This window comes from Microcaecilia unicolor, chromosome 2 (assembly GCF_901765095.1).
Source record: "Microcaecilia unicolor chromosome 2, aMicUni1.1, whole genome shotgun sequence".
Lineage (NCBI taxonomy): Eukaryota > Metazoa > Chordata > Amphibia > Gymnophiona > Siphonopidae > Microcaecilia > Microcaecilia unicolor.
In genome coordinates, this window is record NC_044032.1 from 426,320,953 (window position 1) to 426,336,507 (window position 15,555).

The following is a 15,555-nucleotide window of genomic DNA, read 5'->3' on the forward strand; positions in this document are numbered from 1 at the left end:
TCGATTATACGGGTTTCCCGCTCCTTTGCCAGGATGTCCTGCAAGATGTCCTCAGGAAAACTTGGGCGCCGCTTTCGATTATGCCCCTCCGCATATCGTTGTAAGAAAATATATGTGGAGGGGCATAATCGAAAGGGGCGCCCAAGTTTTCCTGAGGACGTCCTCGCAGGACGTCCCGGCAAAGGGGCGGGAAACCCATATTATCGAAACAAGATGGGCGGCCATCTTTTGTTTTGATAATACGGTCGGGGACGCCCAAATCTTGAAATTTAGGTTGTCCCTAGAGATGGTCGTCCTTAGACATGGTCGTTTCTGATTTTCGGCGATAATGGAAACTAAGGATGCCCATCTCAGAAACGACCAAATGCAAGCCCTTTGATCATGGGAGAAGCCAGCATTCATAGTGCACTGGTCCCCCTCACATGCCAGGACACCATAAGGGAACCCTAGGGAGCACTGCAGTGGACTTCAGAAAAAGCTCCCAGCTACATAGCTCCCTTACCTTGTGTGCTGAGCCCCCCAAAACCCACTCCCCACAACTGTACACCACTACCATAGCCCTAAGGGGTGAAGGGGGGCACCTAGATGTGGGTACAGTGGGTTTCTGGTGGGTTTTGAAGGGCTCACATTTACCACCACAACTGTAACAGATGGGGGGGTTGGGCCTGGGTCCACCTGTCTGAAGTGCACTGCACCCACTTAAACTGCTCCAGGGACCTGCATACTACTGTCATGGAGCTGGGTATGACATTTGAGGATGGCATAGAGGCTGGCAAAAAATATTTAAATCATTTCTTTGAGGGTGGGAGGGGGTTAGTGACCACTGGGGGAGTAAGGGGAGGTCATCCCCGATTCCCTCCGGTGGTCATTTGGTCAGTTCGGGCACCTTTTCGTGGCTTGGTCGTAAAAAAAAAAGGACCAAGTAAAGTCGTCCAAGTGCTCATCAGGGACGCCCATGTGTTAGGCACGCCCAAAACCCGCCTTCGCTACGCCTCCGACACACCCTCGGGAACTTTGGTCATCCCTGTGACGGAAAGCAGTTGGGGACGCCCAAAATCGGCTTTTGATTATGCCGATTTGGGTGACCCTGGGAGAAGGACGCCCATCCCCCAATCTGTGTCGAAAGATGGGCGTCCTTCTCTTTTGAAAATAAGCCCACCAGTGATTTTGGAATTCTGCTGTTGTATTGTTCAAGCTATGATTGCAGAAATATGAGTCTATCAATAAAAAGATAATTTAAAAAATCTTTTAACATCACTGTGTCAGTCCTAAGCCAAGACAATGTAACAATCCAGCAGGTCAAAGATGGTGGCCTAATATTTCTCCAGAACTTCAATTAAATGTTAAGCAGTAATTATTTTCTTTGTTCATGATGCCATTTTACTATAATTTGTTAGTTTGTCCTTTGGATGTTGTTAACTTGAACAAGATGATTTCATTATCTGCCATACATACAGTAAATGCTGTGCGGTGGGGAAGCATAAGTTCACTTTACTTCATGGGATCTGTGGTGTTTAGGCAAAATCAACAAACCTATAAATATTCATAGCCAGGATGCATCAAATGATACACGGTTCTCTTCAAAGACTCCATCTGTTTCCTTTTGGTTCTGAACTAATGCAACACTGTTATTTAAATAAAATCCTGTACTTAAAAAGATACATACAACAACTTATAGACTGATTTAGGAATATTCATCTACAGACTTATAGGGGGAACTGATGAAACTGGAATTTGTTGAAGTGGTTTTTGAATTTCTTTGTGGCCAACCATTGATGCTGGATTCCCTCAGTGCTCCCCTTTTCTTGTGGCTGGGCTTGAGATGCTCTCCATCACTTGGGTCAAACACCATTGTCACGCTGGACTCCATTCTGGAAACTGTGTACAAGCTGCTTTGCCTAGTAGGATGAAATCTGGTGGTGGTGAGCTCCAGTTCATCATAGCTAGATACCTCAATGAAAGGACACCAACGAAATGCTCTCTTGAAACCAGCTCGGAATCTGGGGGAAAAATATACACAAGTTAATTAATATGCATCTTGACATTGGCTATAAGCTCTCCAGGTAATATCAGAATTTATCCATAGGCACAATTTGCTTTCTGATTAATTTTCTTTTGGTTACTCCTACTATGTGCTTGACTTTAGATTTAAGAGTGGACCTGCTATGCTATTTCACATTTGTGGCAAACTGATACTTTGACAGTGTAATAAAGCAGTAGGATATTAGACTATGATGACAAAGAGAACCATTCACTTTAATCAATGGGACTTATAGAGGAAAGTCCTTTATAGTACACCTAACATTATCTGGGTTAATATTCAGTTGACAGTGATGCCATCTCTGGACACTGGCTTTGAACATTGGGGTCTGACCACACTGAAGATAGCCACTGGGACTTATGGAGTGGAACAGGTGGATGTGAAGCGTCTGTTCACGCTTTCCAAAAGTACTAGGTCTAGGGGGCATGTGATGAAACTACAGTGTAGTAAATGTAAAACAAATCGGAGAAAACTTTTCTTCACCCAACGTATAATTAAACTCTGGAATTCGTTGCCGGAGAACGTGGTGAAGGCGGTTAGCTTAGCAGAGTTTAAAAAGGGGTTAGACGGTTTCCTAAAGGACAAGTCCATAAACCACTACTAAATGTACTTGGGGAAAAATCCACAATTCCAGGAATAACATGTATAGAATGTTTGTACGTTTGGGAAGCTTGCCAGGTGCCCTTGGCCTGGATTGGCCGCTGTTGTGGACAGGATGCTGGGCTCAATGGACCCTTGGTCTTTTCCCAGTGTGGCATTACTTATGTACTTCAAATATTTAGGGCCCTGTTTACTAAGTCACATTATAGGCGCGTTAATGTTTTTAACGCGCGTTAACCATGTACGCGCATTAACAGTGTATGTGCCTGCTATATCCCTACAGATGCCTACACAGTTAGTGCACTCTAATTGTAGGCACGTTAAAAACACTAATGTGCCTTAGTAAACAGGGGCCTTACATTCCACTCAATCTTCGTAATTCTCAGCGGATAACAAATTTTACATCACCATCATGAAACAACCTACAAACAAATTACGAATTAAAATTTATGAAAACACATAAAATGCATATGTTAAAATAAAAGTGACCACTGCTCTGATGAAATTTTCCAAAATAATTCTCACAGACTCCAGGACAGACCTTACTGTATGCTTGACACAGGTCCCAGTTGAATATCAGCCAGGAGCAGAATAAGCAGAGACTATGCTTTCATCTTCCAATTCCCCCGATCACCATCTGAACCCCCTCCTGCTCTGAGACCACCTATCATCCCTAGTGGTCTATGGGGCAGGAATGAATCTCAATCACTCTCACTCCTTGCAGTTCCTCAATGAAAACAGCTGCCATAAGCTCTAGGGGTAGTCTTGCGGTACTAGCGGTAGTACCACAATATCACCTGTAGCCAGTGGCGTAGGAAGGAGGGGGGCGGTGGGGCGGTCCGCCCCGGGTGCACACTGCTGGGGGGGTGTCGGCTCCACTGGTTCCCTGCTTCCTCTGCCCCGGAACAGGCTACTTCCTGAGAGACAGCAGGGAACCAGCGGAGCTGACGCAGCTCCCAGTGACATGCACTCGGGGCGGTTCGGCCCTCCCGCCCGTCCCTCGCTGCTTTCCCATGTAAGTACATGCTCTGGGGAGGGTGCGCTCCAGAGGGGGGAGGGCGCACAGTGCTGCACCGGGGGGAGGGGGGGTGTGCAGCAGCGACCTGCCCCAGGTGTCAGCTGCCCTTGCTACGGCACTGCCTGTAGCGCTGGCGGTGATAATTTTTGTTGAGGAACCACAATGAGCAGGAGAAAATGGGGTTTGCTCCTGCCCCATGTGTCCCGTTTCGGGACCTTACCAGTGCTCCCGCGGCGGGGAGCGATGGTCGGCGGGGGCCGCGGGCCCCGGTGCGGCAGAGACAGGCCGCCGACGGGGCCGGCACTTTCGCGGGGCGGCCCAAGGCTGGCGACCCGCGGGAACGAACGCCGGCCCCAGGGAAGGGAGGACGCCGGCCAAGATGGCGGCGGCGTCGTTGTCTCCCCGACCGGAGCTGAGAGGATTGCAAGTCCCGCCCCCTTGCGCCGGATTGGTGCATGGCAGGAGGAACTCCGCCTGCGAGGCGGGTCCTCCAATCCCGGCCATCCTTGCCTGTCAGGGCTACAGGGATTGGCTCTTCTCCAGGGAGAGGATGGACGGGCGGGGGATTTAAACCCCGGAACAAGGAGGGCTCAGGGCTTCCGTTTCAAATGTCAGAAGCCACTTCAGGGATTGTGTTCTTCGTCCTGCTAGCCGTCCTTGCTAGCCACTTCAGAGACTGTGTTCTTCGTCCTGCTAGCCGTCCTTGCTAGCCACCCTCAGAGACTGTGTTCTTCGTCCTGCTAGCCGTCCTTGCTAGCCACTTCAGGGATTGTGTTCTTCGTCCTGCTAGCCGTCCTTGCTAGCCACTTCAGAGACTGTGTTCTTCGTCCTGCTAGCCGTCCTTGCTAGCCACCCTCAGAGACTGTGTTCTTCGTCCTGCTAGCCGTCCTTGCTAGCCACTTCAGGGATTGTGTTCTTTGTCCTGCTAGCCGTCCTTGCTAGCCACTTCAGAGACTGTGTTCTTCGTCCTGCTAGCCGTCCTTGCTAGCCACCCTCAGAGACTGTGTTCTTCGTCCTGCTAGCCGTCCTTGCTAGCCACTTCAGGGATTGTGTTCTTCGTCCTGCTAGCCGTCCTTGCTAGCCACTTCAGAGACTGTGTTCTTCGTCCTGCTAGCCGTCCTTGCTAGCCACTTCAGAGACTGTGTTCCTTTCGCTAGCCGTCCTTGCTAGCCACCCTCAGAGACTGTGTTCTTCGTCCTGCTAGCCGTCCTTGCCAGCCACCTTCAGAGACTGTGTTCCTTCCGCTAGCCGTCCTTGCTAGCCACCCTCAGAGACTGTGTTCTTCGTCCTGCTAGCCGTCCTTGCTAGCTACCTTCAGAGACTGTGTTCCTTTCGCTAGCCGTCCTTGCTAGCCACCCTCAGAGACTGTGCTTTTGCAGCGCTAGCCGTCCCTGCTAGCCACTCAGTCGGGACTGTGTTGCTGGTGTTCCGCCAGGCCGGCCGTCACCCCGCGGTTCCAGCAGTCCCGCTGGCCGCCTGCAGCTGGGGGCTCAACCTCCGGTGAACGGCGGTCGCCGCGGGTGAAGATCCGGGGTGCGCGGCAGTCCTCTGAGGTCCTACGGGCCTCAGAGAACCTAAGGGCTCACCACTACCTAGACGAGACACCATGGACCACTCGACTACCAGGGATGATAGGTAGGTGTGTGTGTGTGTGGGGGGGGGGGGGGGGGGCTGCTGGGGCCCGGGGCAGGAGTGGGAGGGGTTTCAGACCTTGATGTGGGGAGGGAGGGAGAGGTGATAAGTTTCAGGTCACCACTGACAGCTATGCTGGTGCTGGCTGATATTCAGTGTTGGCACCTGCATAGCTAAGTGACTAAAATTAGGCCTGCTATTTATACAGATCTATTTGGTCGCTTAGCTAAGCGGATTTTTCCAGCACCCACATAGCTGCCAGTTCCTCCACGATTCTGCCTCCAGAACACTCTCTTCTGCTCACGTTTAGAATGCATGGTTAAGTGCCACTGAATATTGGTGCCCAACCCACTGAGTGTGATTTAAGCAGGCAGGAGCCTCTATGAGTTGTGCAGACCATTTCTTTTCTCTGCAGCCAGCTATAGCTATTTGTTTTTAAACTTTACTTTTTCAGTGGTTTTACTAAAATAATTATTGACTTCGGGGCCCTTTTACAGAGTGGCGGTAAGCCCAACTTGGCCCAATGCAGCTGCCGGCGGTAGTTCTGGGTCAAGCACACATCATTTCCAGGGGGAAAAACCCCTGGCAATGGTTAGTGCGGTAGTAACCCAGCAATAATCGAGCATTATCGTGCATTGCCCAGTTACAGTGGGAGCCCTTACCACCACCTCAATGGGTGGCAGTAAGGGTTCCCCACTATATGGCCATGCAAAAAGAGTTGTCTTACCGCATGGCCATTTTGTTTTGGGGGCTTTTTACGGCCCTCACCGCTACTGCAGGGCCATTGTTCCCACAGCTTGGTAAAAAGGACCCCTTCTTCTTTCTTCCTTTTGGGCACAATGTTCATGCATGCCTCATCCAAAACTGTGCTTATAACATCATTAGCCTCTACATCATGACAGTTTAAGAGAGACTGATGCTAAAATTGCCACTATCCTTCATCCATTTCATTGTTTTGTAAATGTCAGGGCTTTTTATTGGTCAAAGCATCAGATATCACATTCAACACAATGGGATTTTAGCTATATGGCTATTGTCTAATAATTGGAAGCAAGAAGACAGTACTATTGCAGATTCACTATTATTAACTTTTATGCGAAACTGAAAGATACATTGGTATGTATTAATGTTAGATAGTAAATCTGGATATGGCAGAATGTTAAACTGAAAAAAAAATTAAAAATCAAAGATTTAGGAAATCAATAAAATCATCAAGGGAGCACAGCAGGCATGCTTATATTGAGACTTATTTACTAAAGTGCTTATAACATACCTTATGAGGAAATTTTACCTTTTATAGGCTTAAGGTTGATACAATCTTGAATAATATCTGTTGTAAAAGACAAAACTATGGAGATATTTCAGGTAAAAAATATTTGGGAAGCCTTTAATTACTTCCGAGAGCCCTCAAACCCCTAAATAGTTGCTTCCTTTAAAGGAGAAGTAACTCAGGAACTAGTCACTGCCACACACATTTATATCAATGAGAACATTTCTGATACCCAATATTTTTTTTCTTCATCTTGGAGAAAAAGAGGTCAATATTTATACAAAAGCCTGCCCAACCCATAAGCAGCTCTAATGAAAATATTTTAAGGCATTTAACTTATTTTTCCCACTTCTCAAAAATTTCCTATGCAAAATGAACACCGAGGTAGAGAAACAAGATCTGCTACGGGTAAGACAAAATTTAAAAAGGGAAGTATCGTGATCAACAGGACTCTTCCAAATATCCAAGGAGACGTGATAATGGATATTTGGAAGAGTCCTGTTGATCATGCTACTCCCCTTTTCTGACTATGAAAAATTAAGAAATGATATCCACTGTAGAAATATCTAGAGACAATCTGCTTCAACACAGAATTACCCCCCCCCCCCCCACACAGTCAACATGTACCCTTTATCACTACTTAGAAGTCCATACTCTCACCATTCAGAGCCTTCTGAAAAGACAGAAATAGGGACGGAATGGAGCACTTAGAACATGGGCAGTCACATTTTTTCAACAATGGGCCACATGATCAGACATCCATAAGTATAAAAGCTCAATGAATATTTTAGGTTATAATAGCATGATTTATACTTGTCAAAATATGTGAATATCTTCTGAAATTGTGACTTCGTATCCACCAAATAGCTCTACAATGATTCAAAACCTCGTATGCTAGTCTATTAGGTATTTTATTTTAATGTTTACTTAAATTCTCAAGTGGGATGCATGCATCTAAAGATTAGGTGGGCTGCACGTTGACCACCCCCTGACCTAGAAGGTCCTAAAGTGCCTCTGTACTCAATTTGGCAGGTCAAAAGCTAATTTGGCAAAATGGGGATACAAGTATACTATTTTACATGCTGGGCCTTAACCAATACAGTTTTCATGATATCCACATTGACTGTGCCTGAGATAAATCTGCATGCAATGGAATCAATGCATACAAATCTCTTTCATGCATATTCACTGTGTGTAATTTGAAAAGCAGACTAAGAGATGGTCTAGGATGGACTTCAGAAACTGCTCCACCAGACCATAACACACTTGCTTCACTAACAGCTTCAACCCTCTCTACTAAAAGGTCATTCAGGGGTCCTTTTAATAAGCCATGGTAAAAAATGGCCTGTGGTAATGCAAACGCATGTTTTTGGCATGAGCCAGGCCAATTTTACTGTGTCTGCAAAAAAAAAAAAAAAGGCCTTTTATAAAGGGACGGGAAAAGGGATGTGGCAAACTGAAACCAGCATGCGCCTAACGCACTACATGCATGGTGACCAGTCGGCATGTGCCAACTGCCGATTACCGCTGGAAACGCCAACATTGGAGGAAATAAATTATCCAGGCATTACGGGCATGTGGCAAATTTGAAATTACCACCAGGGGGCATGGCGTGTAGAGCCTAACACACCTTTGTAAAAGGGCCCCTCAATCATTCATAAAAGTCAAGACTTGTCCCTTAACATCCTAATTCTACATACGATGCTCAAAACTGCATGCGCAAATTTGGGCGTGCACCCAATTTACATGCTCAATTTAATTGACAAATGAGCCAATTATCACCAATAATTGGATGCTAATAATGAATTATTGGCGTTATTTGGTATTAATTTAAATTTACATGTGTATCTTTAGGCACTGGGATCTGCGTGTAAATTTTACACGTGGAGCAGAAGAGTGGGTGTGGCCATGGGAAAGGCATGGGTAAATCAGGGGTGTTCCTGGAATTAGTGTGCAGTGTTATAGAATAAAGGAGATCTACACCTAATTTAGGCATGAGAATTCTCACCAGCTTTCAGCTGGTATAAATCCTTGCACCCAAAACTGGGCACAGATCCCGGCACCAATGCTATTCTATAAACGGCACCAAACACTGGGAGTCTTTTACTAAGGTGTGCTAGTGTTTTTAGCGTGTCAGTGTTTAGCGCCAGCTAATTTTTAGCATGAGCTTTTAAAAACACTAGCACACCGTAGTAAAAGACCCCCTCTGAGCCCTGTTTATAGAATAGCGCTTAGCTCTAATTTTTATTGGCACCCAAATTTGGATGCCATTTATAGAATGCAGTCCTATATGTACAGCAGTTACTTCTGAATCAATTAATTCATCATTTCCCAATCAACAGGTTATATACCAGATACTTTAAAATTGTGAATAGATGATGAGGATGATTTGAAGAATGCAAGACCATCTGAGGGTAACAGGGACAATTCCTCATATCTGCCAGTGAGTGATAGTCATCCAGCTGCTGATGATATGTTTTCCTATCTCCCTGTATGAAATTTCTTTAATCTTCCCTCTTCCTGCTGCAAATCTCTCCTCTCCATCCTAAAGTCTTGGCTATAACATGATGCTGACTCTATTCTAAATATAGACCACTGCTTTTCAACCGTTTTTTGTTGTTGTTATTTTTGTTATTTCGGGGCACACTTCCAAGATTGCTTGATATTTAGGACACATCAGCCCAACATGGAGGGGCATTTTCAAAAAGGGACGTTCATGTTTTGATATAGACATCCTCGCAAAACATCCTGATCCAGGGGCGGGGAAACCCGTATTTTCGAAACAAGATGGATGTCCATCTTTCATTTTGAAAATACCGTCATTGACGTCCAAATCTTTAAATTTGGTCGTCCCTAGATTTGGTCATCCCTGGACCTGTTCGTTTCTGATTTTCGGCGATAATGGAAACTAAGGACGTCCATCTCAGAAACGACCAAATGCAAGCCATTTGGTCGTGGGAGGAGCCAGTATTTGTAGTGCACTGGTCCCCCTGACATTCCAGGACACCAACCGGGCACCCTAGGGGGCATTGCAGTGGACTTCATAAATTGCTCCCAGGTACATAGCTCCCTTACCTTGTGTTCTGAACCCCCCAACCCCCCAAAACCCACTACCCACAACTGTACACCACTACCAAAGCCCTTATGGGTGAAGGGGGGCACCTAGATTGGGTACAGTGGGTTTGTGGTGGGTTTTGGAGGGCTCGCTGTTTCCTCCACAAACGTAACAGGTAGGGGGGTATGGGCCTGGGTCCGCCTGCCTGAAGTGCACTGTACCCACTAAAACTGCTCCTGGGACCTGCATACTGCTGTCATGGACCTGAGTATGACATCTGAGGCTGGCAATCAATATTTTGAAAGACATTTTTTGAGGGTGGGAGGGGGTTAGTGACCACTGGGGGAGTAAGGGGAGGTCATCCCCAATTCTCTCCGGTGGTCATCTGGTCATTTCGGGCACCTTTTTGTGCCTTGGTCGTAAGAAAAACACGACCAGGTAAAGTCGTCCAAGTGTTTGTCAGGGACGCCCTTGTTTCTTTCAATTATGGGTCAAGGACATGCAAGTGTTAAGCATGCCCAAGTCCCGCCTTCACTATGCCTCCAACACGCCCCCTTGAACTTTGGCCGTCCCTGCGACGGAAAGCAGTTGGGGACGTCCAAAACTGGCTTTCAATTATGCCGATTTGGACGACCCTGGGAGAACGACGTCCATCTTATTATTCGTGTCGAAAGATGGGCATCCTTTTCTTTCGAAAATGAGCCCGATAGTTGCTAGTCATTGGCTACTAACCACTAGACTGTGAAATATCAGAACATATACTTTAAACTAACATGGACAGTATTAAAAAAAACCCTAAAACATAGACAGGTAATAGGGAACATGGCAGGATCAATGCAAGATGCTAATTCATTTCCTTCGAATACCCATGACGATTAGTAAACAGAAATAAAACAGATCGCCTTTACCCACCCGGATAGAAAAAAAAATAGCCTCCGCCTCCTCCCCTCCCCCCCAGTATCGAACAGGAAGCATGTTATTTCTGGGGGTCATCACAGGCAGCATTTTCCCCCTAACCCCTCCCTCTCCTCCTCAGACAGCACACCCTCAAGGCATAACTTTTTTCCTCTTGGCTCCCTCCACTGGCATCAGTGGCATCAAAGCAATACGCTGCTTGGGTGAAGTTCCCCCCCCCCCAACCAAGGTACCCAAAAGAGAGGGATCTCTGATAACTCTGGTCAGGTAGGAAGGTGAGGAGGTCCCCTCACTCAGAACATTAGTCAGGCACTTGCCTCAAGAAAAATTGAATACAATTTATATTCCCAGGCAATACAGTAACTTAACAGTTAGTGCTGTGGCCTAAAAACCAGGGGCAAGTCAATTAACCCTCCTTTGCCCCATGTACAATATTAAGTACCTGAATAAAGGATGTAAACTGCTTTGATTGTAACCACCAAAAGGTGGTATATCAAATCCCATCCCCTTTCCTTTACACTAGAAATAAAAATGAAAACTTTGCCAGTGTTGGTTATAATCAACAAAAATTCAGTTCAATTTTGTTGCCTGAAAATACTGACCCCCAACTCTGCATTGTCACAGTGTTAAATACAAACATATTCTACATCCACAGAATCCTTCTTGATGCAACAATGAGTACAGAGCAGAACTAAGGCATTTCCTTATAGAATTTCCCATACACAAAAAGTCTGATTCAGCAAAAAAACAGCACAAAGGGCCTTTAAAAACAGAAGGGAACAACGTTCTTTCATCAAAAAAACTTTTAATAGTGAACTTTGATTGAAGGAAGACCCGACATGGGCTGTGTTTTGGTGCTACCGCACCTGTGTCAGGGGTCACACCAATGACAAAGGAGGCTTCAACAGACTAATTTCAAAAGGATGATGATTTCCGAAATTGTGTGTGATGTGTTCCTCCAAATAAAACGCAGAGCTCTCACACATCAGCGGTGTAAGTCTCAATGCATCATCCTTTTAAAAGTTTTTTTGATGAAAGAACGTTGTTCCCTTCTGTTTTTAAAAGCCCTTTGTGCTGTTTTTTTGCTGGGACTTTTTCTGTACTTGGTTCCCTCTCTCTGTTAGGTTCTTCTCAGTAACAACAACATAACCATCCCCAGTAGCAGGCATATTAGGAATTTATACAAAACATATATAAGTCACTCGGGACCTGTACAGAACAAATCTACCATTCCATAACAGCACCAAGGACCTTCCTAGGAACAATCCATTTATTGGGAAAATCGAACAAGCTGGATTACAACAGGTCCCAACAGACAATCAATGCTAACAGAATATGTGACCTTGGTCACACATGCAGAAAACAAATAGACCCTCTCCAAATACAGGATGTGAATACAAACTAAACATAGAAACACGTAGACAAAAATTAACTCGAAACCTCAAGAAGCCAGACTCTGCATGCAGCACAACATCAGAGAAACAGAAAGATGCATTTCCTCTTGTCCAGTGCAAAATATAAAGATAGAGGGTGTTGAGTCCCAAAACTGACACATTTAATCAATAAAGGGAAAATAAAATGATTTTTCTACCTTTGTTGTCTGGTGGTTCTTTTTAATGTTCAGTAGTTTATTGATTTTGCTGTGCACATAAACTAAAATAACGTTCATGTGAACCATAAGAACAATACATATAACACAGCAATACAAAACCACATATTACCACAAACATTCTGTAAGATTACACTAAATCCCCTACTACTCCCCCCTTTCATCACATTTGTAATATTCTGTCCTCTAGAATGTGTGGTGTGATCCACCTTTTATTTTACTGCTGCATTCAGAAGTTCAAGATGTTGTTTGAATGGTCCCCATATTTTTGACTGCTTAATAACAACTGTCCTTGTATTCACTATATTGTTTTCATACTTACAGTATTCCACAAAAGTGCACATTAATGTATTGACTTCCATGCTTTCAATACAGTTTGAATGGCTATGGCTGTAAATATAGAAAGCAATTGAATTTTCTCTTGTGCAGAATCTTCCATTAGCAGTCCACGTCCAAATATCACACCTTCATAAGTTAATGGTGTTGAAAATTCCAGCACAGACTGCGCATAACCCACACTTGCATGTAAAATCATACACTAATAGGAAGTAAAAAATCATAGGCTCCAAAGTACTTGTCACCACATTGCACATCCAGCACACATCAGTGTGCTTAATATTTATTTTGTATAGTTTTACTAGTGTCCAAACAGTCTGATGTCCCACAAAAAACAGCGACTGGGTAAGTGGCACTGATTATGTACATCTTATCTTTTTAAAAATTTTAAATGTATTTATATATCACCTAGACCTAAGTGGTTTACAGTTTCATTACAGGTACCGGTGCTGTCCCTAATGGCTCACAGTCTAAGTAGTATGTTGTACCTGGGGCAATGGAGGGTTAAGTGACTTGACCAGGGTCACACGGAGCTGCAGAGGGAACTGAACCCAGTTCCCCGGGATCCCAACCCACTGCCAACTTTTAGGCAGCAGTGGGAATTGAACCCGGTTCCCCAGGTCCGCAACCCACTGCACTAACCATTAGGAAGGAGCACTGCTTTGAATCGGTCATGACATCCACCACTGTTCGAATTCCTCTGCAAATCCAATCTTTCCAGTAGACTACCGTGTTCTTATTTTGACAGCAGGATTAAGCTATAAAGTACAGTATACACAGTGGAATTGATGGGTTGCTTCATCTCAGAACTTCCATTGTATGTACAAGTAACTGATAGTCTTGTAATCCCTTTGAGTAGAGTCAGCCCTGTCAGGTCATGCAGCCAGAGAGGTGCTAGCCAACTCCTTTCAAGCTGTAGCCAACTGGGTACCTTACTATTAGCATATATTATGCAATGAAGCATCAGTAATGCTTCATTGCAGTCTTTGTTTCATAATATACACTCAATGATAATCATAAAAGTTAGGAAAATAATCCCCTCCAAACCCTTTAGCACCTTGCAATTTCTTCAATGCAATTCAAGGAGTCTTATCTTTCCAAATGAATCTAGACAGTATCTTGTCAATGTCTTTATAGAAGTGGTGTGGAAATAGAATGGGACTCATGTTTAAGTATACATCCCCACTGGTGCATGAGCATTTTTAGTTTCAATTCTACCCTACCAATTGAGGAATTTGGGAGTCCATCTATTACATAAACCTTCAACTGTCTCTATTACCTCTACTCATTGCTCGTCAAAGTATCCTCAATTAAACTCTGCTGCGTGTCTTATATTCCGCCAGAGTCGCTATACTCACGTTAGCCCTCTCCTCAAGTCGCTTCACTGGCTCCCTATCCGCTTCCGCATACAATTCACACTTCTCCTTTTGACCTACAAATGCATCCACTCCGCAGCTCCTCAGTACCTTTCCGCTCTCATCTCTCCCTACACTCCTCCCCGTGAACTCCGTTCGCTGGGTAAATGTCTCCTGTCATCCCCCTTCTCCCCCACTGCTAACTCCCGGCTCCGTTCCTTCTATCTCGCTGCTCCCTATGCCTGGAATAGACTCCCTGAGCCGGTACGTCAGGCTCAGTCTCTGGCTGTCTTCAAGTCTAGGCTTAAAGCCCACCTCTTTGCTACTGCTTTCGACTCCTAACCACGACTCTCTTACTCAACACCCTCACTTATCACCCCTACCACTGCAATTTCCCCACCCCTAGCTGTCTGTTCATCTGTCCAATTTAGATTGTAAGCTCTGTTGAGCAGGGACTGTCTTTTCATGTTAATTTGTACAGCGCTGCGTAAGTCTAGTAGCGCTATAGAAATGTTTAATAGTAGTAGTAGTAAACTGTGTAATCATATACCTAGATATTTAATTCCCATAGGCCTCCATTTGAATGGATATGGGGTAAACAGATCCTTAGTGCAGTGTACATTTAAGGGCAAGATCTCAAATTTGGTCCAGTTTATCTTTTATCTAGAAAATTTACCAAAATTCTCAATTAACTCCAATAGCACAGGGACAAAAGAGTCAGGGTTAGTGACATGTAACAAGACATCATCAGCATATGTTGACACTTTATAATTATTGCTATTCCAAGAGATACCAAGTACATTGGGATGGCCACAGATAGCACTGAACAGAGGCTCTAAAACCAAATCAAGGAGTAATGGTGATAGGGGGCATCCCTGTCTTGTTTCCCTTTTAAGGCAGAATGGTTCTGACATCTCATTGTTTATATAAAGTCTAGCTGACAGATTAGCATACAATTCTCCAATCATAGCACAAAACCTCTCCTCAAATCCAAACCACTGCAACGCACAAAACATATATCACCATTCGACTCTGTCAAAATCTTTCTCTGTATCAAGTAACACAGAGAAAGCTGGAATATTCATAGATACACAGTCTGGTGTCACTGGATGAATGTCGACCCTCGCCAAAACCCCACACAAATCCCATCTGGTCCATATTTATCAAGTTTTATAGTTTATTAAAAGTTGATATACCACCCAAGCTCACTCCCAGAACCGAGCAGCTTACAAATTAAATTAAAATCCAAAATAGTAGGAAAGGAACAATACATCATTTGAGACAGGAAGGAGAGTAAAACAATCAAACCACATCACTCACATAAGAACTCGTGAGCAGGTGGGAGGGGGGGGGGAGGAGGGGGGTTGGGAGAGCAGGAGAAAGAAGCAAAACAGGGGATGGTGACAATGAACCTTATACTTCTCAATGATCATTCCAGAGAAAAAGCCTGCTAAAAAGGTACATTTTCAAGCTACCTTAAACAGTTTAAAAGATGATTTGGCCTGGAGAAGAAAAGGAAGAGCATTCCAAAAAAGGGAGCAGTGAAGAAGAAAGCACAGAGACCGGTACGTTCAAACTGGGTGGCCTTTGAGTTAGGGAGGACTAGACAGTAGTCATTGCTAGAATGAACACGCATAGGAGAATGGACAATGTTTTGAATAAGTGGAGAAAGGCGTGATGGAATGATTTTAGCAAAAATAAAGGGGATGGGACCCAGGGGCGTA

The 15,555-nt window shown here is 44.8% G+C and overlaps 1 protein-coding gene across 1 annotated transcript in view; it reads right to left on the reverse strand.

The window, feature by feature from the left end:
• Window positions 1–1,684: 1,684 nt before the first annotated feature.
• The window catches only part of TACR3 (tachykinin receptor 3), a 299,133-nt gene continuing 285,262 nt past the window's right edge, over window positions 1,685–15,555 (reverse strand). The window contains exon 5 of the mRNA XM_030192157.1: window positions 1,685–2,000. Coding sequence (XP_030048017.1) covers window positions 1,685–2,000 — 316 coding nt within the window. The remainder of the gene's footprint in view (window positions 2,001–15,555) is intronic.